Source organism: Anopheles nili, chromosome 2 (genome assembly GCF_943737925.1).
Source record: "Anopheles nili chromosome 2, idAnoNiliSN_F5_01, whole genome shotgun sequence".
Classification (NCBI taxonomy): domain Eukaryota; kingdom Metazoa; phylum Arthropoda; class Insecta; order Diptera; family Culicidae; genus Anopheles; species Anopheles nili.
Genome location: NC_071291.1, coordinates 18187005 through 18210207, shown reverse-complemented (window position 1 = coordinate 18210207; position 23203 = coordinate 18187005). Strand labels below are relative to the sequence as shown.

At 50.5% G+C, this 23203-nt stretch overlaps 3 protein-coding genes across 3 annotated transcripts; all 3 read left to right on the top strand.

The window, feature by feature from the left end:
- The first annotated feature begins 4822 nt into the window (after positions 1 to 4822).
- On the top strand, positions 4823 to 6040 carry LOC128731059 (astacin-like). The gene is made up of 3 exons (XM_053824157.1): positions 4823 to 4832; positions 5077 to 5418; positions 5478 to 6040. Exons 1-3 carry the CDS (start codon positions 4823 to 4825, stop codon positions 6038 to 6040), a joined length of 915 nt encoding a protein of 304 aa, XP_053680132.1.
- Positions 6041 to 6496: 456 nt separating this feature from the next.
- LOC128731048 (astacin-like) lies at positions 6497 to 7506 on the top strand. The gene is made up of 3 exons (XM_053824146.1): positions 6497 to 6503; positions 6545 to 6886; positions 6944 to 7506. The coding sequence occupies exons 1-3, from the start codon at positions 6497 to 6499 to the stop codon at positions 7504 to 7506; spliced, it is 912 nt and encodes a 303-aa protein (XP_053680121.1).
- Positions 7507 to 9835: 2329 nt separating this feature from the next.
- On the top strand, positions 9836 to 11138 carry LOC128720002 (zinc metalloproteinase nas-1-like). Its single transcript, XM_053813648.1, has 2 exons — positions 9836 to 10163; positions 10228 to 11138. The coding sequence occupies exons 1-2, from the start codon at positions 9836 to 9838 to the stop codon at positions 11136 to 11138; spliced, it is 1239 nt and encodes a 412-aa protein (XP_053669623.1).
- The last annotated feature ends 12065 nt before the right edge of the window (positions 11139 to 23203 follow it).

Here is a 23203-nt window from a genome sequence, read left to right as displayed (position 1 = left end):
CACGCATCCGCATGCCACCCACCACTACCCCCGAGCAGCATAAACAGCATTCGGAAAGTCGCTCGAAGTGCGCCACCGATTCCGGGTTTTTGCCGGCGCGCCAGCGAATGATATTTCGATCATATCAGAAATTAAATATAATCCGATTAGCCCTTCCCTTCCCTCAAACCCACCCTACCCCACGCCACCCGCCTGAAGATGATTATGGAAAATGTCTGCTTCCGTGGAGTGGAAAATTTGTCTTCTAAATCCGTCCTCCCCGTCGATGCACGAATGCCGCCAAGGTGGTGCCGTGAACGACTGCCATTTATTTTTTTCATTTTTCCATTTTTCCTTGCTACTCCCACGCGGTGGCAAATGTTTCGTTTGCCAATTGCAACCGTTCTCAGCTCAAGGCTAAGGCTTAACCACCGCCACCCTACCATCGATGGCCTCGGGAACGACGGGATGAGTCGAAAGCTCTTAATGGGAAATGGCAGCTCATTTCATCAACTGTGCGAGCGCGGTCCGATTGGGTCAATTATCTGCGATCTTCGGCATGAGTTTCGGTTCTCTTGCTCTCCCTCTCTTTCTCTCTCACACACACACACACACGCTCAAGTTTATTCGGTTGTTCAACCTGTTGGCTGCAGCCGGTAGTGGGCGGCCAAGCTGCATTCATCCGCTCTATTGATTGATTTCGTTTGTCTAGCAGTTTATAAGCACAATCGCGGACGTGTGCTTTATCGCCGGCAGATCCTTCGACCCCATCCCGACCCGAAGCTTGGTCGGTGTCGACGCTGGGAAAGTTTTAATTTCCGGACTTTTGCTGTCGTCCAACGAAGCAACGGACGGCTTCCTTCGAGGCTTCGTCCATCGTCGTGTTCTCGGCCGAAAAACTACCATCCCCCATCGAACAGCTCGGATCTTCTGAGGGATTTTTGCAGGCTTCTCTGGCCACTTCTGAAACCGGCTTGACCACCTATCGGCTCGGATCGAGTGTGCTCGTGTCCTCCATCCGCACACAGACGATGACTTTGCCCGTGATCTCCGAGTCTCCAACGGATCCTCGGTGCGCTCGAGCTGCCGTACGGTAAATCTCCGGCTCAGTTACGAGTCCGGCTCGAGGATTAGATTTTCCACTCGAATGGACCATTAGGCGGACCGGCAGGGTAGTATTATTTTTTGCCATCCTTCCACCCACAATCCGGAACCCCGCCGAAGTCCTGTCGGATAGCCCGGAAAAAAGGGATCTCGTCCCTCCCCCGAATAATCCAACCCCCCCGGGAGATGGAAAAATCAGCTTAACCGACGGACAAATATGTTTCAAAGGGCGGAAACCCCCGGGTGCAACCCGGTTTCCGGTGGCCGAGTGCATGCGCAACCAAGTCGTCTTAGTCGGGGGTGGCAGAATGTGTCCTTCACGAACGAGACGGACGAGATTGGCTTCGATGCCGGTCCGGGTTTCGATACATCTTTTAAAATATACCCAACCGGGCTGGACAGGATATTCGCCAGGACACACACACGTACAATAATCCGTTCCTTCTGCTACCGCTGGGTGGGTGGTGGGTGGGTGTTGGTCATCGAAGTTTGGATCATGAAATGGATACCTTACCGGGCGCTCATAAAAACAAACCAGGAAAATCACCACTTCACTACCCACCCAGAGCTGGTAAGTAAACGACTCTCGCAACGAAAACGGCAAACGGCAAAAAAAAGCCAGCCAGCTCGTTTCCCGTGCGCTCGGGAAAGATATTAATAAAATTCGAACAAACACGGATATTCTCATAAACAGGTACCCCGAACCGAGACCGAGACCGAATTGTTTCTCGAACTGTTTGCTTAAAGCTGCTGCCGCTCTGACCTAAATATTTCGTTATTATCCTTGCGACTATTGCGACCCCCCAATCACCGGTTCCGGTGAATCCGTTGGGTTGGCCTCGTTTCGAAGCACCTCAAACGCAGCGTGTTTACACTGTAGCGTCGGATTCGCGTGGGGTGGAATTTGGGGCGGGAAAAGTGACATGGCGCGTTCGAGCGGAAACCGACGCCCTTTGACCCGGTGTAATGGCTTCCTAATGGAGCGACGCATGTAACCCGAGCCGGTTTCGGAGGAGCGAAGGAGAAGGAGCGAATAAGACGCATAATGATAGAACAAAAATCGTCCGGTTCCATCCTGAAGCTGGTGGATTTTATTTATACACGGCTCTCTTTTTTTTTCTGCCCAATCCACCCTACCATCCCGCTTTTGGCTTACACATTTAGCTCGGTTGATTCGGTTCCTGACGAGTCCTGAGGACCAAACCAAACCGGAAGGCCAATCAGGTCGAGCAAACTCCCGGACCCCGGACAGGGTGATCAAACAGCGGTTGTGTTTCGATTCTTCGGTCGAAGGAAAAATCAATTTCCTTCGTTGCTTTGCTCAGGTGCCGTGTTCTTTTCTCGCACTTTTTTTTTTGCTCTTGTTCCTGCTTCGCCTTCTGTCCCTTCCCGTCCGGTTATTTACGATGTACGTTTTTTTTTTGCGATTTCGACCCGTTGCACGGTACTGATTGCTAGCCCAATCGGCAAAGAGTCCGGTACCTGTGGCCGAGTCCACAGGCTCGTGCTCGCATTTCCAATTTGTGCCGAATGCCGGCCAGCGCAAACATCAAAGGTAAACATCGGCCAGTTTCGGTCAGATTAAACCGTTTCCCGAGCGATGCGGATAAACTCGCCCATCCTGGCGGGCTTTTTAGGTAGTCCTTTCAAGCGCAACGGGTTTCGGGGCGCTTGGTGGTGCTGGTTTTTTTTCCTGGGCTTTTCCAGTGACGACGACGACGGCAACGTAAGGAGTAAACAAATTGGCTGCTGCGAAAGCTCACCTCAACGCAAGTGGCTGGCCATTGAACATGGGCCCCGAGTGTGTTCGTAAACAATGACGGAGAAAAAGTACGTCCATGATTAGTAGGCACGTTTTACCAAAACACAGGGGTCTCAAGCTTAAGGGCTCTAAGGCTTCTTGTTTTGTTTTGTTTTTACGAAACCTCAGCAATTCTCGTGTAGTGTGGTTTGTTTGATTTTGCTGGGTTAATCAAACTAAAGCGTAACCTCCGGTGACTTCGTTGGGGTTTTTTCAAAAGCCTTACATCCTTCCCAGGCACTCGAAACAATGCTCGATACAGGCGAGTTGAAAACCATTCATCAATATTGCTCCTCGTGGGGATATCCACTTAATTCCATGCACAGCTAGGACAAACGCTTACTTTCAGTGTGCGAAGTGAACTCATTCAAATGGAGGTAGATAATTTCCTGTGAATACAAAAGCACCCATTCCGCAAACCCACGGGGATTGAACGACTTGACTTCGTGAAGCACCGTGACATGTTTTCTCTGCTCAGCTCGAAAGGGTAGCTCAAATTCGCTCGAAAAGAACGATGAATGGGGGAAAAATTCACAATATTTGACTACCAACATGGTAAGAGAAAGCGCTTTCGTGTGCTCCGGTGGTGCAGGACGTGGCGAGTCAATTAAAAGCATACTCACACGGCACGGGAAATGTAACTACCGTCCATTCAGGTAAGTCAATCCATCCGCCCAGATCCTCGCGAGCACTCGTTTTGTCTTTTTGGCGCACCGCGCAGGATGTCAAATATCGTACCGTATCGTGTCGTGTTCGTCAACCTGCCGGTCTCGGTGGATGGACAACTGAAAGCTTTCATAATTGACTTGTTTTTAGTTCGATTGATTCGATTTGTCGGTTCGCGAGTCGTACCGAGGCCCAAGTCCGAGTCTACCCAAGTCAATGGACGGCCGTGGCCACCACGGGGATGGTAAATTGAAAACTTTATCTGTGCGCTTTAGCAAAACCGGGTGCGCTCGCCAGCAAACACGTCCGGCCTGGTCCCGGAAGAAGGATGTGAAAAAGCGGCACCACAGTAGACACGGATTGACGCGTGGCCACCTTCATCGTCACTGTCACCGTTCACCAGGGGGCCACTGGAAAGACTGGAACATCCGGTAAGCCGTGGGCACTGGTCCGGGAGAAAAGGCGGGCGCATTTTTAAACCCGATTTCTCAGCCATCCGTGTTATTTCTGTTTTTTTTTTTTCTCTCTCTTTCTGTCTCTCTCTCTCTTATTGCGCAACCATGGAGACGCCTGGTCACGATCGTGCGATAGAGCAAAGCAAGCGTTTTGGAATTTTTGTTTCGTTTCGTGTTCGCTCAACTCCGACCATACTGCACACATTTTGATGCGTTTCAGGACAGGCTTATAGAGCGAGGCTATAGCGATGGCAACAGAAAAAAAGAAATGGCACAACCACCAAATCAAACCGACACAGCACTGCACCGGACTGTCTGTGCCGGACGGATAGCAACCACCGGAAACCAACGGCACCAACGGGGAAAAGCCAGCGAGCCCGCAATGTTGGCTTTATTTTGACTACGGCTTTACGTAAAACCGGCCAACTACGGGCGTGGAACAGATTTCTTGCCAATGAGACGAAACGGTGCCGAAGTGATGATGATTCAATAACGCGCACCATAGCCTGTCTGTTTGCGTTGCACTCCGCATCCGTGTATTAGCGAAAGCGAGTTTACCTTTCCCGTTCGAGTGTTTGCGTGTTTTTGCTGCCACTCGTTCTGTTTTGCCTGGCCGGTGCTAAATTTGCTTCCAGATTGGGATTAGCAAACAGGCTTGCGCCGTTTGAAATAATTCCGGTGCCGGTGGGAGCTTTGGTATATTTGGATGATCCCGCATCGACTGTTTAGAGGGTTTACGTTGAAAAGAGTTGCTTATGGGCTATGCTTACCGTACTAACGCTTCGATTGTTATCATGATTCACAGGAATGGGGCGTTATGGGTTATTGTAAGAGAGCGCCCGGTACAAGCTAACGCACCTGGCGTCCTTGAACGAAATGTGGTCCCTCCCGATCGTTGCTCTACAAATGCGACGTCAAAATAGCCCTTTGCTAGCGATCTTTGTACTTCCATACAATGATGGAATTGAGTTCGATTTTGTTTTGTTTTGAAAAACGATCGATACAATCGACCAAATTGTGCGAATCCACAGCATATAAGAGAACCACGCAACCGTAATCAATCTAACACAGTCCGCCAGCAGCCGTCGATCACCATGGGAAAAGCAAGTTTGCTCGCCGTCGGTATACTGGTGCTCGTTTGTGGCCTTTCTGAATGGGTCCATGGACAACGTGCTTCGAGGCCTAGCCTAGAAGTTGGAAGAAGGCTGCGCGAATTTCACGTTAAACTTGCTAAAGCACCAAATGGGCGAAAAGCTCGCATCCCTCAGCCGTTCGAATTTGGTTTGGGCATTTACAAGGAGATGGACATCATGGAACGAGCACCACGTCAACGGAACGGTGTTTCACTAGGAGCTTCCCCTAACTCTCGTTGGCCTAACGCTGTTGTACCGTACGTTGTTACGGGTTCTTTCAGTAAGTCTATCTTGTTAGCGCTTTATTACATCAACTGTAATGGTTTCTTTTTTTTTAAGCTTCTGATCAGATCTCCGTCATCCAGTCGGGAATGGCCAATATTGCGGCGTCTACGTGCGTGCGATTTGTCCCTCGCACGACCGAAGAACTCTACATTTCCATCACTAATGGTGCCTCTGGATGTTGGGCATACGTCGGTCGCAGCACGCTGAACAGCGAGAACCAGGTCAACCTCCAAAACCCGGAATGCGTAACGATCGGTACCGTAGTACATGAACTGATGCACGCGATCGGCTTCCATCACGAGTTCACTCGGCCTGATCGCGATGAGTGGGTCTCGGTCGATCGTATGGCTTTCGAAGCGAAATACCAGACGGACGAGTCGTTCTTTAAGAGCAACTATGGCAAGATGGATCCAAAGGACGTCGAGTTGTACGGTAGAGCTTATGACTACGGCAGTGTTATGCACTACTCGAAATACGCCGCTGCGGCCGACGAATCTCGTCCGGTCATGAACAACCTGAAGCCATGGACGGGTGATTTCGGCAACGAGAACGGTCTCTCTCCAGCAGATGTTATCGACATCAACTATATGTACTGCAATGGTACCACCCAGGCGTAAACAAAGGCAATCGATTTGAAATATATGAGTTACAGATATAATTCCTAGTGTTTTGATGTACTACAAATACAACTGCTTTATTTCCACCGTCAATATCATGCAGTATACCAGTGTTCCTTAAAATAACACGTGTTGTGATTCCATCGCAACATAATCACACTTCAAAATATACCCTCGTCTACTAGCCAATTGTCAAACGCAACTCTGTCAAAACGAATACTAGGTTCAACTGTCAGTGCCATCATCAAAAGAGTGAACAGGGCGAAATCATCGTGTCAACAGGAACGCTGTTCTGTGCTAACGTCCTTGAACGCAATGTGGTTCCTCCCGATCGAGCACAACAAATATCACGTCAAAATAGCCCTTTGCTAGCGATCTTTGTACTTCCATACAATGATGGAATTGAGTTCGATTTTGTTTTGAAAAAAGATCGATACAATCGACCAAATTGTGCGAATGGAAAGTATATATAAGAACTACGCAACCGTAATCAATCTAACACAGTCCATCAGCAGCCGTTGATCACCATGGGAAAAGCAAGTTTGCTCGTCCCCGGTATACTGGTGCTCGTTTGTGGCTTTTCAGAATGGGTAGAAGGGCAACACGCTTGGAGGCCTAGCCTAGAAGTTGGAAGAAAGCTGCGCGAATTCCACGTTAAACTCGCCAAAGAGCCGAACGGACGCAAGGCTCGCATCCCTCAGCCGTTCGAATTTGGTTTGGGCATTTACAAGGAGATGGACATCATGGAGCGACCACCACGTCAACGGAACGGTGTTTCACTAGGAGCTTCCCCTAACTCTCGTTGGCCTAACGCTGTTGTACCGTATGTTGTTACGGGTTCTTTCAGTAAGTGGATCTTGTTAGCGCTTTATAACAACGACTACAAGTGTATCGTTATTGTAGCTTCTGATCAGATCTCCGTCATCCAGTCGGCAATGGGCAATATTGCGGCGTCAACGTGTGTACGATTTGTCCCTCGCACGAGCGAAGAACTCTACATTTCCATCACTAATGGTGCCTCTGGATGTTGGTCGTACGTCGGTCGCAGCACGCTGAACAGCGAGAACCAGGTCAACCTCCAGAACCCGGAATGCGTAAAGATCGGTACCGTAGTACATGAACTGATGCACTCGATCGGTTTCCATCACGAGTTCACTCGGCCCGATCGCGATGATTGGGTGTCGGTCGATCGTATGGCTTTCGAAGCGAAATACCAGACGGACGAGTCGTTCTTTAAGAGCAACTATGGCAAGATGGACCCCAAGGCGGTTGAATTATACGGTAGAGGATACGATTACGGAAGTGTCATGCACTACTCGAAATACGCAGCTGCGGCCGACGAATCTCGTCCGGTCATGAATAACCTGAAGCCATGGACGGGAGATTTCGGCAATAAGAACGGTCTCTCCCCAGCAGATGTCATCGACATCAACTATATGTACTGCAATGGTACTACCCAGGCGTAAAAAAGGCAATAGATATGAAAATATGAGTTACAGATATAATTCCTAGTGCTTTGACTTGCTATAAATACAGTTGTTTTGTTTCTATCTTCAAGGCCGCAGTATATCAGTGTACCTTAAAATGACACGTGGTTTGAGAATTCTGTCAAATGTCAATATCTCTTAGTAGCCTGTCGTGCAAACGACATCATCGTGACAAGATGTACTCGTACGGTCAACGATGACTCCCTTGACAACTTCCGAACCTTCCATAACTTGCACCAGAACCACAAGTATGATTATATACTTCAAAATACGCCCTCGCCTACTTTACCAAATGTCAAACGCAAATCTGCCAAGCGAATACTAAGTTCAACTGTCAGCGCCATCATCAAAAGAGTGAACAGGGCAAAAGCATCATGTCAACGGGAATGCTGTCCTATGCGACGGGTTCAATATTCGCCATTTCGAAACCCTTCACTCAGGTACTTTCGCGTCTCTTTAACATCTCGAACGGGCTCCATATCAGGACTCTCGTTCACTTTCTCTCTCCGCCGCTTTGATGTGCCCATGACATATCGATTGGTGTAAGGCAAAGTGACAGATATCAAAACATCGCCTCCTACGATTGTCGCTGTATCGAGCACGTCGTGAGACGACATCCAGACAAACAGCCAGCAAACAACATTCACAGGACCGTCTCAAAGGCATCAGGCAATCGAACCAAAACCGCAAGCGTGATGGCCCTCCGGAGCCCACACTCCCGGCGGATGCGCCACCTCAAGCCACACCAAAAACCGCACGACGCTATAATAGACAATCTGGGAAAATTCTCTCTGATTTGATTATACATATTTCATCTGCAGTCATTCATCCATTCATGGACGTGCGGTCCTTGAAGCCACCACCGAGCACTTCGGGGCCAATGCGACACGTAAACAGGCACTCCCACCTGTCGTCCCACTCAGCCAGAGAAGGAAGAACGTGCACCTTCGCACAATTGCCCTAGTTACGGTGGCATGTGTCTTGACTTCTAAATCTGCGCTACCATTTTCTCGCCGGTCCGCCGCTTCGATTCGGGCCGACCGAGCCGACCACTCCTGGAAAATGGCGTCGCCGCAAGGAAGCTTCAATGCGAATGCGACGGCTCGTTCGACAGTCGCTCAATGAGACCGGACATGACACGTAACCCATGGGTTGGAAAACTTGACCCACCTCAGGCGAGCACAATAATGCGAACTCACCGAGCAACGGTCCCATTCTCGCAGCGGGCGCGATGCATTCGAGAATGCCGGACAATCCTTGGTCGACCGCACGACCCCCGGACCAAGACCTGAGGGGACTTCCAGAGCATTCTTCCAAATATGGGACTCCCTCGTTCGTAATCTCATCAGCCACCGGTATCACCGCAAACCGTCCTTCTTCTCAAGGGTATGATTTACAAGTCCTGTGCCGGTGCCAAACCGACGTCCCGGGAGTAAACCGCACCGGACCATTCGGAAACCCGAGATACGTACGCCTCCCGGAGGGTAATCGGCATACATTCAGCTCTCCGTGACACCGGATTGGCATCGGATGAGGCGAGGATTTAATGCAGTCCATTTGCCCGTGCGTCCCGAACGCCCGCCCAAACGTGCTGCAAGACAAAAGGATGCAGTGTACGGATTGGCGAGCCTAAGGCATGAGTAACGGAAAGGTCTACATTCGTCAGTTGCCAATTGATTGAATTGATAGAGCGGGTAGCGATGGTGATGCGTTCGTTCTGAAACCGGTTCGTCTTCCATTCGGTTATCTCCCATTAGCGAGATGGGAGTTTGCTTCAATGGGTGAAGGTAGATGCATTTTCCAAAATAAAACACACACATATAACTTTGTGAAGGCTTGCTACATGTTTCCTAGCCTACGATTGAATGAACTATCGGATGATGATTAAGTACAATTCCTTTATTAATGAAAATTAGAGCATCAGGAGAAAGCTTGTTTTCAGCTTTATTGGTAACGGAATAATACACCAAACTCAAAAACACCCAACACAAAATGAGCACACATTGACGACATAGATGCTAGCCAACTGCACCCTCCGTATTTTTAGCGCTCTTATTCGTGGTTTCTATTTATTAGCGTGCAAGAAACATGTGCCAAAACGTTCATTGTACGGCACGAGCGAAACAAAGATAGGGATTGAGCGGTTCAATATGTTTTCAAACTGATGGGATTGTTTTTCAGCTCACCGGAGGCAACAACAAAAAATCCACGGACGCTCACAATAGACCGAATTGTGCGATCAACGCCTATAAGAACCGCAAGCGATCCAAGGCTACAGGATACAGTCCATTGAAAGCCGTCGATCATCATGGTTTACGGCCGGGGAAGTTTGTTCGTGATCGGTGCGCTGCTGCTCGTGGCCAGCCTTCTGGACTGGACGGAAGCTCGCGGTGTTATGTCACCCAGTCTGGACGTTGGCAAGAAGCTGCGTGAGCATCACGCAGGCAGGGCAGCGAAACCGATCAGTGGCACCAAAACCCGCAATCCCAGACCGTTCGAGTTTGGTGCCGGAGTGTACAAGGAGATGGACATCATGGAGAGAGCACCACGTCAACGGAACGGTGTCTCAACGACAGTGTACAAAAACGCCCGTTGGCCAAATGCCGTCGTACCGTACGTCATTACGGGTTCCTTCAGTAAGTATTCTCTTTTGAGTGTGCTTTCTTGCATGAGTGACTTACTTCGGTGGTTTTCTTTCAGCTTCTGCTCAGATCGCCGTCATCCAGTCGGCAATGGGGCAGTTCGCGTCGAACACGTGCGTGCGATTTGTCCCTCGCACGACCGAGGCCCTCTACATTTCGATTACCAACGGTGCCTCGGGATGTTGGTCGTATGTCGGTCGCAGCACGCTGAACAGCGAGAACCAGGTCAATCTGCAGAGTCCGGAATGCGTGGACATCGGCACGGCCACTCACGAGCTGATGCACTCGATCGGTTTCTATCACGAGTTCACGCGCCCTGATCGCGATGAGTGGGTGTCGATTGACCAGGGAGCTTTCGATCCCCAGTATCAGACGGCAACATTCTATCAGGATAACTTTGCCAAAATGGCCGCCACGGACGTGGTGCTGTACGGTAGAGGGTACGACTACGGCAGTGTTATGCACTACTCGAAGTACGCGGCGGCAGCGAGCAATACGCGCCCGGTCATGAACAACCTGAAACCATGGACGGGTGATTTTGGAAACGATAATGGCCTCTCAGCGGCCGATATCATCGACATCAACTACATGTACTGCAACAGTACTAGTACTACTACTACGACTACGACTCAGGCGGCGACTACTACCACGACCACTACCACTAAAGCGGCGGCTACTACGACGACGACGACGACTACCTCAAAAGCGGCTACTACGACCACTGCTCAGGGGGCAACCTCGACTACTACTAAGGCGGCCACTACGACCACTAGCAAGGCGGCTACTACGACCACTACTAAGGCGGCTACTACGACCACGACCGCTCCAAGGACTACTACGACCATTCGCACCTTCCCGACGCTGATTCCACGCACGGGAATACTTACGACGCTCTTCGAGGTACCGATCACTCGATTCCTTGAGTTGCTCAGGTCACTGCCACTGTTTAATTTCTTCAGCCTCGGTTGAAAACATGCCATCATTCCAGCCGACTCACTGTTAACAACAGGCCCCGTGCGAACTTTCAAAATAAACCGCAAGTAGCATCAACCATCCGAGATCGGTGGATATCTGAAGCATCCTTAGTACCTTCCGGGAGGATCCACTGATGGCAAACAATGGGTATCGCTTGTCAGCATGACGACAAAAACGCTTTCACACATCCGACGATCGTTTTCAGGTGCTTGGGAAAGGCTCGTTGCAATAAAACCGATACTGATAGCTCACTCATCGGTAGCAAGATGATGTGTTCACTGAACGTTAGAGGATTAAGTTTACATTCGCTTCTCTACCAGCATTGTCGAAGTCCACTGGACTGGGGCCATATTGAAATATGTTTCCAATCGATCATCTTAAGATCGATCATCATTCCCAGTCGATCATCTTAAGATCGCACAATGCACGAGCTACAAACGCTCGTGACTCGTACGTTCAAGCAAATAATCTCCATTGGTTGTTTACAAAAACTTAAGGCACAAACTCACTTCCAAACGCTTTAGTCATCCTGTTACAAAATAAATTAAAACCAAAAACGCCATCTTTCTATGTGCGCGTTCCCCATCCTCACAGGAACCATTCAACTCCCAAACCATCGTTGGTACTAATATTCTCGCGGGCACGAGCATTCATCTGGCGCGCAAATATTTGCATACATAAGCGTATGCAAAAAAGTTCAAAAGTCACGCTCGTCGTCGTCCAATCTGCGACTCGTCTCGTTTGCGAACGACTTTATTTTATTCCTTAAAAATCAAAAAGCGAGTCAGAACCTCAATGTCGGAATGTGCAAGTCGGATGCCATAATTTGCTTAGTTTACTATTCAACGCAACCAGCACTGGCAGCACTGACAGCACTGATCGCAAAACAAAGTGAAAATAAACCAAACTGGCAGCCCTTGTGCACTCTTGTTCTGGGGTGAACTCTCAGCGCCACTATGTAAAAACTCCACCCAACCGGAAAAACCGACGCTCCGGGTCGGGGAAAAAGGTTTACAACTATCCTCAAATATTTAACCACATCACCCGAGTCTTGACACAATCAGCCAGCCATCTTCGCCTAGACCACATATTAGCATCCGTGGTCCGTGGGCAAACTTCTTGCGCCCACCTCCCCAAAGTGGTGGTGCATTTGTTTGTGATGCAGCTTGGCGTTGACGCCTTTTGGTGCGGCAATTTTGAGACGTTCCGTTTGAGACGCCCACATCCTTCCACGGGCTGAACTGCGTCAGTGCAGGCGAAACTGCTTCCCCGAATGCAGATGCTCTCATCGCACACACACACACGCTACAAAACCCCCTGAGCGGGCCCAGTCTAACTAATCCCTGTTTACAGTGGTAATAACAAAGGCAAACACTCCACTAGCACGCATCAACTCACCCACAAGCATCCTCACACGGTACTCCCTTTGCCCGGGTCGCGGATTCTTGCTGCCAGAGCGGCAGACCAGACGTTCGCACACAGGATATCAAATGGCGGCTGCCGAGGAACGCCCAACCAGCCGGGGAATTTGGCAAAGGACTTGAGCCAGGCTGGTGTCAACATGCGTGTGAGGTTAAGGAAGACTACGGCGCTGGAAGCGGGTTGCCATGTTTGCACAGTTATTGAAATGGATGCTGTCGAAATTGAATATACATATTCCGAGCCGATCTTCAAAGGCAATGCGCTTCCTTGCGCTCCCTGCGGATGACCGTTTGCGGGCGTTTCTGTTTGCTAAGGTCACATGGGGTTTTAGATTTGGATGAGCGAAACCGGCTCGTCGGTGTGGCCCTTTCGGATGTTTACTGACCTGCCATCGCAAGATTATATTATTCGTGCTAAAGGGCAATAACTTTCATTTCGTGACGTCGTGCGCTTGAAATTGAAACGTCACTAAAGCGCATTTTCCATTACACTCCAGTCACCGTGAGATGATGGCTTTCAAACTGTGCCATTTTCACCGATAGGTTAGGTTAGTATTTACCGTTCCTATGCCGTCCTTGGTGGCATGTTGGCATGGCAACCATGTAGGAGCAACCTTTTCAGCGTCACAACACGTTTTGCAGGAGCCTTTCATCGCGTGTTCCACAACGCCACCGCAGCCGCAGTCAAATCTCCATGGCAACAAACCATCATGCATCAACCACACGCCCAGCAGGCTTGCGTCGATTAACGACGGTGACGTTCGTCAAACAGTTCCGGTAACGGTTACCGTCAACCGGTGTGTCAACCTCGGCAAACTGTCAGGCCCATTTCCGGTCGAAAAACCGCAGTGCCGGGCGTTGCATGAGCCGCTCGAAAGTTCAAATTCAATTTCTCCATGAATCACAAATCACACTTAAAGCCCCGCTGTGCCGCTTCGCACCACCCGACCGGTACCACTTGCCCTTAGTTTTCCCCTACGCCGGACCGAATGTTCGAGGCCACAATGACCCCCAGGGATGGGGCGAATCTTGTCAATCACCAGCCTCCCGACCAGGCCGCCCATTGTGCCACCGGTCGGTATATTTCTGTCGAGCATATTATGCTGATGCTGATTGAAATTTTTCGGGCAAATGTAATCTTCGCCAACTTTGGCCATCCCACCGCCTGGCCGCCCGTGTGCGCCCACCCCCAAGCACAGTCGCAATCCGAAAGTTGATCAACCGCACGATGTTTTATTTAATCGGAAGCCCGCAAAAGTTGAAATTAGTTTTCTTTCAGCCATTTTTATACCCCATTTATCGCAAAAGACTTCGGTGAGCGCTGACATTGTTGGGGATGGGGGGGTGGAGTGGGAGGAGGGGGTGGGGAGGTTGTATCGAATGGGGAAAAACTTCCCCACAGCACACATTACCACCCTTTTCCCGGAGTTTCCGGCCCTCAATTAAGCCTCCATGCCCCCAAGAGTAGTCCCTTCAGAAGTCGAGCGGCAGAATGACTGTTACTTCTTAGTACCTTATCTTACCTTATCACACAGTTGATAAGCGCCCGAGGCAATAGGGAGGGGGAAAAAAACGCCACCGGAAATTCAATCCGGGATTACCGCCACCGTTTGGTTCGGCCGTGCCATCGTTGTGCCGCTATCAGTAGTTTAATTAACGAACCCCTTTTAACCCGGGCATGGCGTGATCCCTCGGATCAGCACGCTGGGGGTCGGGATTCAATTTCAAACCCTTCTCAAATCATCACCTGCACTCTTGCCGGCTTGCACAAATCCTTCCTCGAAAATCGGTCGGCCTGTTCGAGGCGGCAATAGCAGGATCATGCGCTGGCCGGTGTCCTGGTGAAGGAGACGGTGAAATTTAAGCACTTCTGGGTGTCATCTGGTGCGTTCCCGCAATCAGTAACGTATGTTTAATTGGATTTAATATGTTAATCGCCAACCGGGGACACCCCAGAGGACCTTTGGGCAGCCACGCTGACTCCTTCCGACCGCGCTTTCACGCTGTGATCGTTTGGGTTTATCACACGTTTGGTTTTGAGCTCCCTCAAAGAATTAAGCACTAGCTTAAGAAAAGACACAACAGGACAACGATCGGCAGCATTAAAGCCAACGAGGGTGGCCGCTAACACGATTCAATTTGCCAGCGAATGATGCTACACTGGCTTCCGGTTTTCGAGCTTTGTGGAATAAAACCAACGTGCCCGCCTCCCGTGTGACACGACGAGATGGCATGTCCCGGTGTTTCTTATCTTCCCGTCCCAGCTCAAGGCGTCCCAGGACATTGCAATAACCGCAGCCGAACAGTTGTTGTTGACGAGTAGTAACACGGTCCCTCGAGTCCTGCGGTGGCACCGGAAATCATCCTGCAGGGACAGCACTCTATCTCATTCTCTCTCTCTCTCTCTCTCGTCTTTTGCTAACAGAACGAAGGGGTCGAGACTCCCGGTCCGAGTGGCGCTCACCAACCTCGCCCCACTTAGCTAAACTCATTGGTCATTACTGCACCGTCCGCTGGGACGCTTGCCATGGCTCAATCCACTTCCGGTTCGTTCGCGCAAATTGAAAATAAAAATCACCTCCGACAAGCTCCCGCCAAGCACACGACCGGCGAAAGCGCAATACGGAACAGTGGCAGGAAGATGAAATTTTCCGACACTTCTCTCGGACAAATGGTAGTTCACCGAATAGCTTCTGATGACTTTGTTACTATTCTTACGCCATTCGGTCGCTGTCACTTTCCGGTTTGGCTGGCAAGTCCGAGGGATGGGATAGGAATAGGAAGAAGAAACAGCCCATCCACCCGGCCCGGGGTGGAATCGTGATCATGGAGGGAAGCAGAAAAGTCGAGAGAAAAGCACCCAGTGTAAGTGAAATTGCGTACCAAAAGCGTTTGTGGGCCGCTTCCAAACAACAATCAAACAGTGCACGACCCCACCGGGTGTGGCAAGAGTCCTCCCGGGGGCGAATAGTAGCGTTATCCACAGCAATACTACAACCAGCGTACTCAGAAGCCACGGAAGGAAGAGTAATTGCATCTTTTAGCCAAACCGGAAATAATTGCCCATTCCATACCGTGAGCAGTCCACCGAAACTGTTCCAGCATCAATATCGGGAGTTGATGTGGGATGTGGCACGAATACAGCAACAATAAAAAAAGGACACACGCATGATAAAAGAAATTCCTTAAGCGTATGACACACCCCACCGCTGTGTTGAGTTTTTATCGCTTTTCCAGTACCTGAACTCCTGCTGTAGTTTGCTCGAGAAAGGACCGTTTAAAATACGCTTGATTGTGTCGTTCTGACAAAGCAAGCTGCTTGATGAACCGGATGCATAGGCAAACGTTTTCCGAGCACGCGGGACGGTGCATTTGGCACGATCCGCTATTATCGTGGCATCAAAGCCAAGCGGTGTGAAGTCGGCACAGTTTTCTTTCCTTATAGGGGAGGGCGCATAATAATACGGGAGCAAGGATTTACGGAAAGTGAAACATGTCGAGGCGGTAATCGATCGTTTTTGATTCATGCGCTGTGTCGGAACAGGGTGACGAATATCCGCCATAAGCCCATTTGCAGGATTATTAATCTTTTTGAAAAAAAATAAGGCATGATTGGTTTAGCGCTTTCGAGTAGCATACCCAGTGCTGTAGACGACTCTAGCGACCATGACAGAAATGATGAAAACTGGCTTCTTCGATCGCACGTTTCCACTGCCTGTGGCAGTTTCCTCGACGAATCACCCTGTTGGCCTTTGCTTGTTGCTTTGTGGCGGTTCATTTAGGGTTTTCTTCGGATTACTCGCTTCTACTTTTCCCACCCAGCTTCTTCTTCTTCTTCATGCCCGCGACACTGCCGCATTGTGCACGAGACTGCCGGTTCCGTCCACGCGCCCCTGCCTGCAACCCCGCTGCCAAACGCCGAGCAAAGGAAACTCTATTAAGATCCGATTTTCCATTTCCTATCAACTTCAAATCCGGTCTTTGACATCATCCGTACAAGCGACGCCACCCCTGGCGGCATTCGCCGGAAGCACCGAAACCGACTCCTCGGGAGAAGATTGATTCTGCACGACCCAAGGACGATTGTGTGATTTGATTACGTCGTCTGTTTGAGTGCTTCTGCAACGGCAGCAAGCGTCAAGGGGAGTGAATGAAGCTGAGTAAGAGAGAAAAAAACCTCCAGCAGCAGCAGCAGCAGCATCCAGTCCTTCGCTTGAGTTCTTTTGGCTTGAGTTTTTTTCCTCCGTGTAAAGTGTTCTGGAGCATTCTGTTCTTTTTCCTTTTTTTTTTTGGTTCACTCTTCTCCCTATCTCCAGCATTTGCCTGTCGTCAGCGAACCGTTCGCAAACGGTGCTCGGTGAGATGAAGAATCGCAACCTTATATGTCAAACCCCCTGGAGCCCTTTTCGCCTATCGCATTGTGTTGCTGGCGATTCGTCGTCGATCCATTGCCACCTGACATTCGCCTGACATGGCGTTGCCTCCTGCCAAGGACTCCTCCTGGCACAAGTGCATGTGCAATCACCACCGGGCCCATTGATGACAGCGAACCGTCAACAATAGATCCATTAGCAAGCAGACGTAAAAACGGTTGCTCCCTAAGGAGAGGCGCATTGCGAAAGGGACCACTCCGAAACCACAGCATCGCACGGTGTCCTCGAACGGGGTGTAGTCCTGTGGCCCACGAAGATTGTTTTGCTTGTTCGAATTTGTTTTTGTAGTGAAATTGGTGGCACAAAAAAAAGGCGACAATTTCCAGTTGCGCCTGAACTGTGGCATGAGGCCCACGGATGTTGTTTTGCATGCGGCGTAGTGTGTGGAATTTGTGAGGGAAAACACACATACCCACATGACCCTGGCCCGAGGCAAGATGTGTGTGCTACTGCTGTTGATGCTGCTGTTGCTGCTGCTGTGGAAAAGTGCGATCCCTCGAGCCCGCTCGGACGGGGTTTTCCCGTTTTCAATCAGGCGGCCGCGTGATGGAGTAGAACTGAATAAACCGACCATAAATTTGTGCTGCGAAAGATTTAATAAAAGTACATAAATTATTCACAAAACTCCTAGCGCATGCCGCAACAGCGCAGGTGCTTGATCCCCTGATAATAGACGCATTTCTTCCCATCGGTGGGAGGAGGTTTTCCGCGCGATCTCCGTGTTTCGTTTTTTTTTTATTCCACTTTTCGTCCCCCACTCTTCCAGTGCTAGATCTCGAAAGTGATTTATTTTTTTTTCCATTCGTTCCTTTTTGCCGGCTGTGCATGAATCCCGGGACAAAGGCGGAGAGATTGCGCGCTTTGCCGCGTTCGCCACATGCTAGAGCGGCGCTTTGGCGGCCGTCAAAATGGAAGCAGCGTTTCCCGCAGCATGCTGCATCGTAGCAGGCCACGGACCGCGGAAGGTAAACAACATGCGCTGCATAAGCCAACCACGCACGCTCACGGTGGGCTTCAAGGGTTCGGTTCTGGACACTTAAGGGCTTAAATTGCACACCGAACAAAACCAAAACGCCAATCAGCCAGTCAGTCAGGATGAGGAGAATGGTTAATTTAACTTTTGATCGATCATTTTTACCAACTCCGCGGGTATGTTGTACATCGTTCTGCCGGTGATAACTTCCCCTTTTTTTGCCACATCTGACGTTCGCGCCCGCATTCCAGCGCGAAACGCCCGGAAAGTGAGCATTTTGATGGATCCGTCCGTCCCAAGCAGCGGAGCAAATCTAATATGCTCGCACGCGAATTCGCACAAAATTCCACCACCCTCGAAGCCAGACGCAAATCCACAATCCACCCCTGGGAACGCGATGAAGGAAGGCAGCATTTTATTTTTCTTAATTTTTTTATTTTTATTTTTCCACTTTTCTTCACTCACTCGCACTCACTTTGCACCCCGCTGTTCCGCGTGTAGTGCCAGGGTGCTTTTGGAACACCATCCCCCGTCGTGGATATGTGTGTGTATTAATCGTACGACAATTCGCTTTTCCCGGTGCAGGAAGAAGAAAAAAAACCACCCACCACATGTCCTGCGGGGCCCTACAAGACCTCCAGAGGGAAGCCGAATGTCACTGTCGCCTCCCGCCAGGTTCCGGGTGTGTTTATGTTTTGTGTATTCTCCTCGGAGTCTCGCTGGGATTCAGACGGTCCTTCGTCGTCCTTCGTGTGAATGGATGCACATGAGCGCGTGTGTGTGTAGGTAGACGTGTGTGACGAATACCCTTTAGTCTTGTTTGCTGTTTGTCGGCTCCTAAACGAACTCGTATCACCATTCGTTTCAAAGATCTCGCATTTTCCCTCGCGCATCCACCCGTGCTTCGGAAGTCGGCCAGCCTTTCTTCGCCCACCGGATGGACGAGTAATCTTCCATCCCCGGCACACGTACACCGGGCTGGGTTGTGGGCGTGGGGAGTGACGAAATTTTGCGTGTACTAAACTTGCCACGACGGCTCGGCAACCATAGGGGGTCCCTGTTTCGGGGAAAGCTTCACCCGAAGGATGGCGCGTCCTGTGCGAGGAACGTGGAAATGAAGAATTGCCCCCAGGGCTGGCGAAAGCACCGAGCGGCACAAAACGTCCATCCATTCCCATTTTATTCCGTACGCTTGGCGGCCAGCACATGCCGACACACGGCCACTGACTTGCACTCGATCGTTTGTCTGTTTACCGAGCAGTTTGTGTTCTGATTCAATAACAAGGAAATCTGCTGCCACTGCTGCCTGGCCCTTTTGTGCCTTTTCTTTCGTGGCCTCCTCCCAGAGGCTGAGGGTTGGCCGCGGGTTTTCCGACCCGTTTTCAATTTGCCATCAACACACACACAGACACAAACCCGAGCGCGCCAAGCGCAAAGGGATGCAAAATACTCGCTCCCAAAGTCTCGCTCTTGCGCGCTTTCTTCTCACACATCACCGTTGTTTTTGTGTTCTTCGTCTTTTTGCTGCTACTCCTGTTTGCTGTGGCACCACGTGGAACCGGCAGGGTGTTGTACGTGCACGGAACAGAGCATAAATGGGGCATACACGCGTCCTACACAACCGGCATCTCCCGTGCTGCTGTATTTAGTGTTTGCCAGCATTTTGTGCCGTCAGGCGCCCGGGCGTGTGCATGCTTGTATGATCTATTGCCCGAATCCGCCAGCCATTTGCCACCGGCAGCGTCCTGGCAGTCCCAACTTTTGAGCCGAATTATGCGAACCGTCTGCTGGGCGTGGACAGCTCTCGATCCGTCTGCCCGGATCGGAGGCCCGTGTACTTTTTTATGTACGCTTCTTTAGCCTCGTTTTAGCTGCCGTGAAAACAAAACAAAAAAAAAAGAGAGCGCACATAAATCCCTCCCCCGGGGGGCCTGGAGCTTTTGCCAAGCCGACAACGACGAGGCGAACGGGGCGCACGGATTGACGCAAATGCGGCAGTTGATGCCCGACGGTAATCGCATTCAAGGTGCGAATCCCGGGCACCGGAGTCGGTGATTGAGTTGCGCTTCTCGCAACCGGTCGCAGCTCGCTGGTTCCGGCTCCGGTCCACGTCAATTGGCCGTTTGATGAGTTGATTGTGCGCCGATCCGGCAGCGCTGTTGGGCGTTCTTCAAACAAAAATGCACCACGCCGCGACGACGTGAGGGGTCCGGTTTTTTTTTATTTTTTTACTTCTCTCTCGCCCCATTTTCCGCTTTTGCGTGCTTGTCGTGCTTCCGCTTATTAGGGCGCTGGCTCCCCGGGATGTGCCAAGCAGAAGGCTCCAGCGCATTTCCTGACAGAAGAGAGAGAGAGCGAGAGAGAGAGCGAGAAAATGAGTGAGTGAAAAATTCCTTTCATCCAATGCTGCTGTTGCTGCCGATTTGCATAACATGCCGGCGCGCAAATGAACTTTCCCGTGATCCACTTCCGCCACGCGGGATGGTTCGGCTTTTGAGACTTTTAACTCACCGTAAAGCTCCCCCAATCCCTACCACCCAGTGGATGGGTGATGAACGTCAGCACATTTTTATAACGGAGCAGGAATTTACATTTACTTACGCCGTACCCGCCGGGCGTCTTTTTGGTTGTGCGCCTTTCTTCCCGCACCGGGAAAAGAAATCGGCAGCGCCTGGGAGGCTAAAGTGCAAAATCTGTTTATGCAAGGCATTACTCGGGCTCGCCGGGTTGAGCTAGTTCCACCCCCTTGAGGGGAGCAAGGAACTCCATGTGGCGTTCACGTGTGCGGCCAAAGGAAGGATTGCTCGAACGCGCGAAATCCACTCGCCGGAAGGAGCCCTCCACTGGGATCGGCTAGGGAAAGTATTAGCAAAGCATGGTGGCGGGCACAGGGGTATGGCAGATGGTGCGGAAAAACCCCTGCATTCATTCATCCACCCCGTTTTGGATGGCCGAGGCACGAGGCAAATTCCCATCCATGAACACCGCTTATGAATAAGCTCCAACGGCCAACCACGGGAAATGCGGAAATCTCGCCCCACTTTTTCTCTCCTGCGCCCATCAAAGCATGCTACGGTGGTACGTTGCTATGGTTTCTACTTCTCCCGACCACCCACCCAACCAACCACCCACCCACCAACCGACACCATTGATCTAATTTAAATTCAATTTTCATAAATGCCGCTCACATCTCGATCCAACCCAGAACCCGGTTATAAGCGGTTTAGCGCGGAAAAGAAAGAAAGCCGAGCCGGAATTGGAGATAGGGGAGGTGGGGGTGGCGTTGGGTCTGGTTTCCCTCCTTCCCCAAGAGCAAGAACGATTACCGGCGCTAGTGGGAGCAGAGAAGGACGCCCGTGTGTGTGATGGATTGCTGTGGATGGGGCGAGGAAAAAAACCTCCAACCCGCGATAAGCACCCGATCGTGGGTGCGATAAGTAGGGTTTTATTATGACGCACACACACACATACACGGCTGGCTAGGGGCGACCTTTACGCATCGCTCCTCACGCGTGACTCCGTCTCCTTTCGACGGCATAACCGCACGCGCTTCATTTCCGGCCACAGGGTGCAAAAACGGGCTTCGCATTTTAAATGGCCATGCTCTAGCGCTGGCCTATTGCCATAATGATGCAGAGCATAGAAAACACCCTTGCCGAGTGGACGCAACCAATGATAAGCAAATTGGCTTCAGCCGAAAGGTTTGCCCGCAGAATAAAAGGGGGATAAAATAAAAGGGCGACCCATGGCCAGCCGAGACGGCAAATGGCAACGCAACCCGATCGCTTCCGGGTGCCGGTTCCTAAGCGGCAACCCATTGGGGTGTGAAATTTGTGAAAGCTTTCTCCCAAATACGGCCAGGCGGGGAAAATCTTGTTAGTAGGCGTGTGTTTGTGTATGTGAATTTAAACGCCCAGTGGTTCCGGTGGAAATGGGATTTTCACCTTGTGCGCCCGCTCCTTTAATGTTAAACCGATCTCAAACGGATCTCGGACCCTCCCGGGGCCATCATTATCGAAATTACTTTTCGCTAGGCAAAAAACGCACACACACACACACACACACTCCGTCAGTGACCAAGGGGCGGCTGGCTTCACCCTTTCGGAACTGGAACTGAAACTGACTCGAAACAAAATCGTTCGCTCGCTTCGGGACGATGTGCAAAAGTTAGACATATTCAAATTGGATTGTTTGCTGCCCGCTTAAGGCTGCTGTCTTTTTCTTCTGTTTTTTTTTGTTGGGCTACACCATGCCCCGGTTCTAATGGCAATCTCCCTTTTGAAGCTGATGCCAAGAGTTCCACCATTGGCGTTGGCATGATCCGAAGTATTTACAGTAATACGACCGATGATGGCGGTCATCAGCATTTTTCGGGATGGCCAGCTAGTTTTTCGGGTGCGAGGTTAAATGTATGCAAAGGCAAACAACACACACACACACGCACATGAACGTGGTTGACCGCAAAGTGTGGGGTTACGATACAAAGCAAGGGGAGGGAAAAATACATTTTCCTAATTGAATCATGCTGCATTATTCATCATCGGGCAAAAGCGGACACCCGAACCAGGGTGTGTGTGGTCGGTTGCATCCTAATGCACTTTCTGTTGCAGCTTAGCCACCGGATTAACTTGGCTCGTGTTCGCAGGACTCGCGACAAACACAACACGCTTTGCAGTTTCTTGTAAGGGCCGGGGGTGCTAACGAGAATGAGTTATTGGCGAAAGCGCGCTCGGAAAGCATTATCCCGTACACTCGAGGAGCACAGGAGCTTTGGTGAAAGAAAACAACTCATTAATAGCGACAGTCGGGGAGGGAAGTATAAGGAAAGTACGACAAAAAAACCACCCCAACCACCCCGAAAAGGCGTACAACAAACACGCGGCTCACACAAAAAAAAGGAAGGATAATAACTATCCGTTCGGTGCAGACTCGCTGCCTGATTAAAAGCGTCCTCGTCTTCGTCTGAACCTTCGCGTCCCTTTCAACGAACTTTCTCCACATCGCGCGCACACACACACACCAGGGACACCCAACGTCTCTAGACGCGAACTAATTCCACCACTTGAGATAAGAAGCGCAGCAGCAGTGCCGTGCTGGTTGTGAAAGTTTCCCAAAACCGAACCAAACAGCCATCCTGCCAGACAATGGCGGACAATTGACAATTGAAGAAAATGCTGCTTCCATTTAGCGAAAACCGAGGTGAAACCGGGGTGAATGTGGGGGGTTTTGGTT

What these genes read in the sequence shown, in the direction of transcription:
- LOC128731059 (XM_053824157.1), top strand. An exon ending in CGTTGTTACGGGTTCTTTCA is followed by an intron (nt 5,419 to 5,477) that starts GTAAGTCTATCT and finishes TTTTTTTTTAAG; the next exon opens with CTTCTGATCAGATCTCCGTC.
- LOC128731048 (XM_053824146.1), top strand. An exon ending in TGTTGTTACGGGTTCTTTCA is followed by an intron (nt 6,887 to 6,943) that starts GTAAGTGGATCT and finishes TCGTTATTGTAG; the next exon opens with CTTCTGATCAGATCTCCGTC.
- LOC128720002 (XM_053813648.1), top strand. Translation starts at nt 9,836, where the DNA reads ATGGTTTACGGCCGGGGAAGTTTGTTCGTGATCGGTGCGCTGCTGCTC. An exon ending in CGTCATTACGGGTTCCTTCA is followed by an intron (nt 10,164 to 10,227) that starts GTAAGTATTCTC and finishes GTTTTCTTTCAG; the next exon opens with CTTCTGCTCAGATCGCCGTC.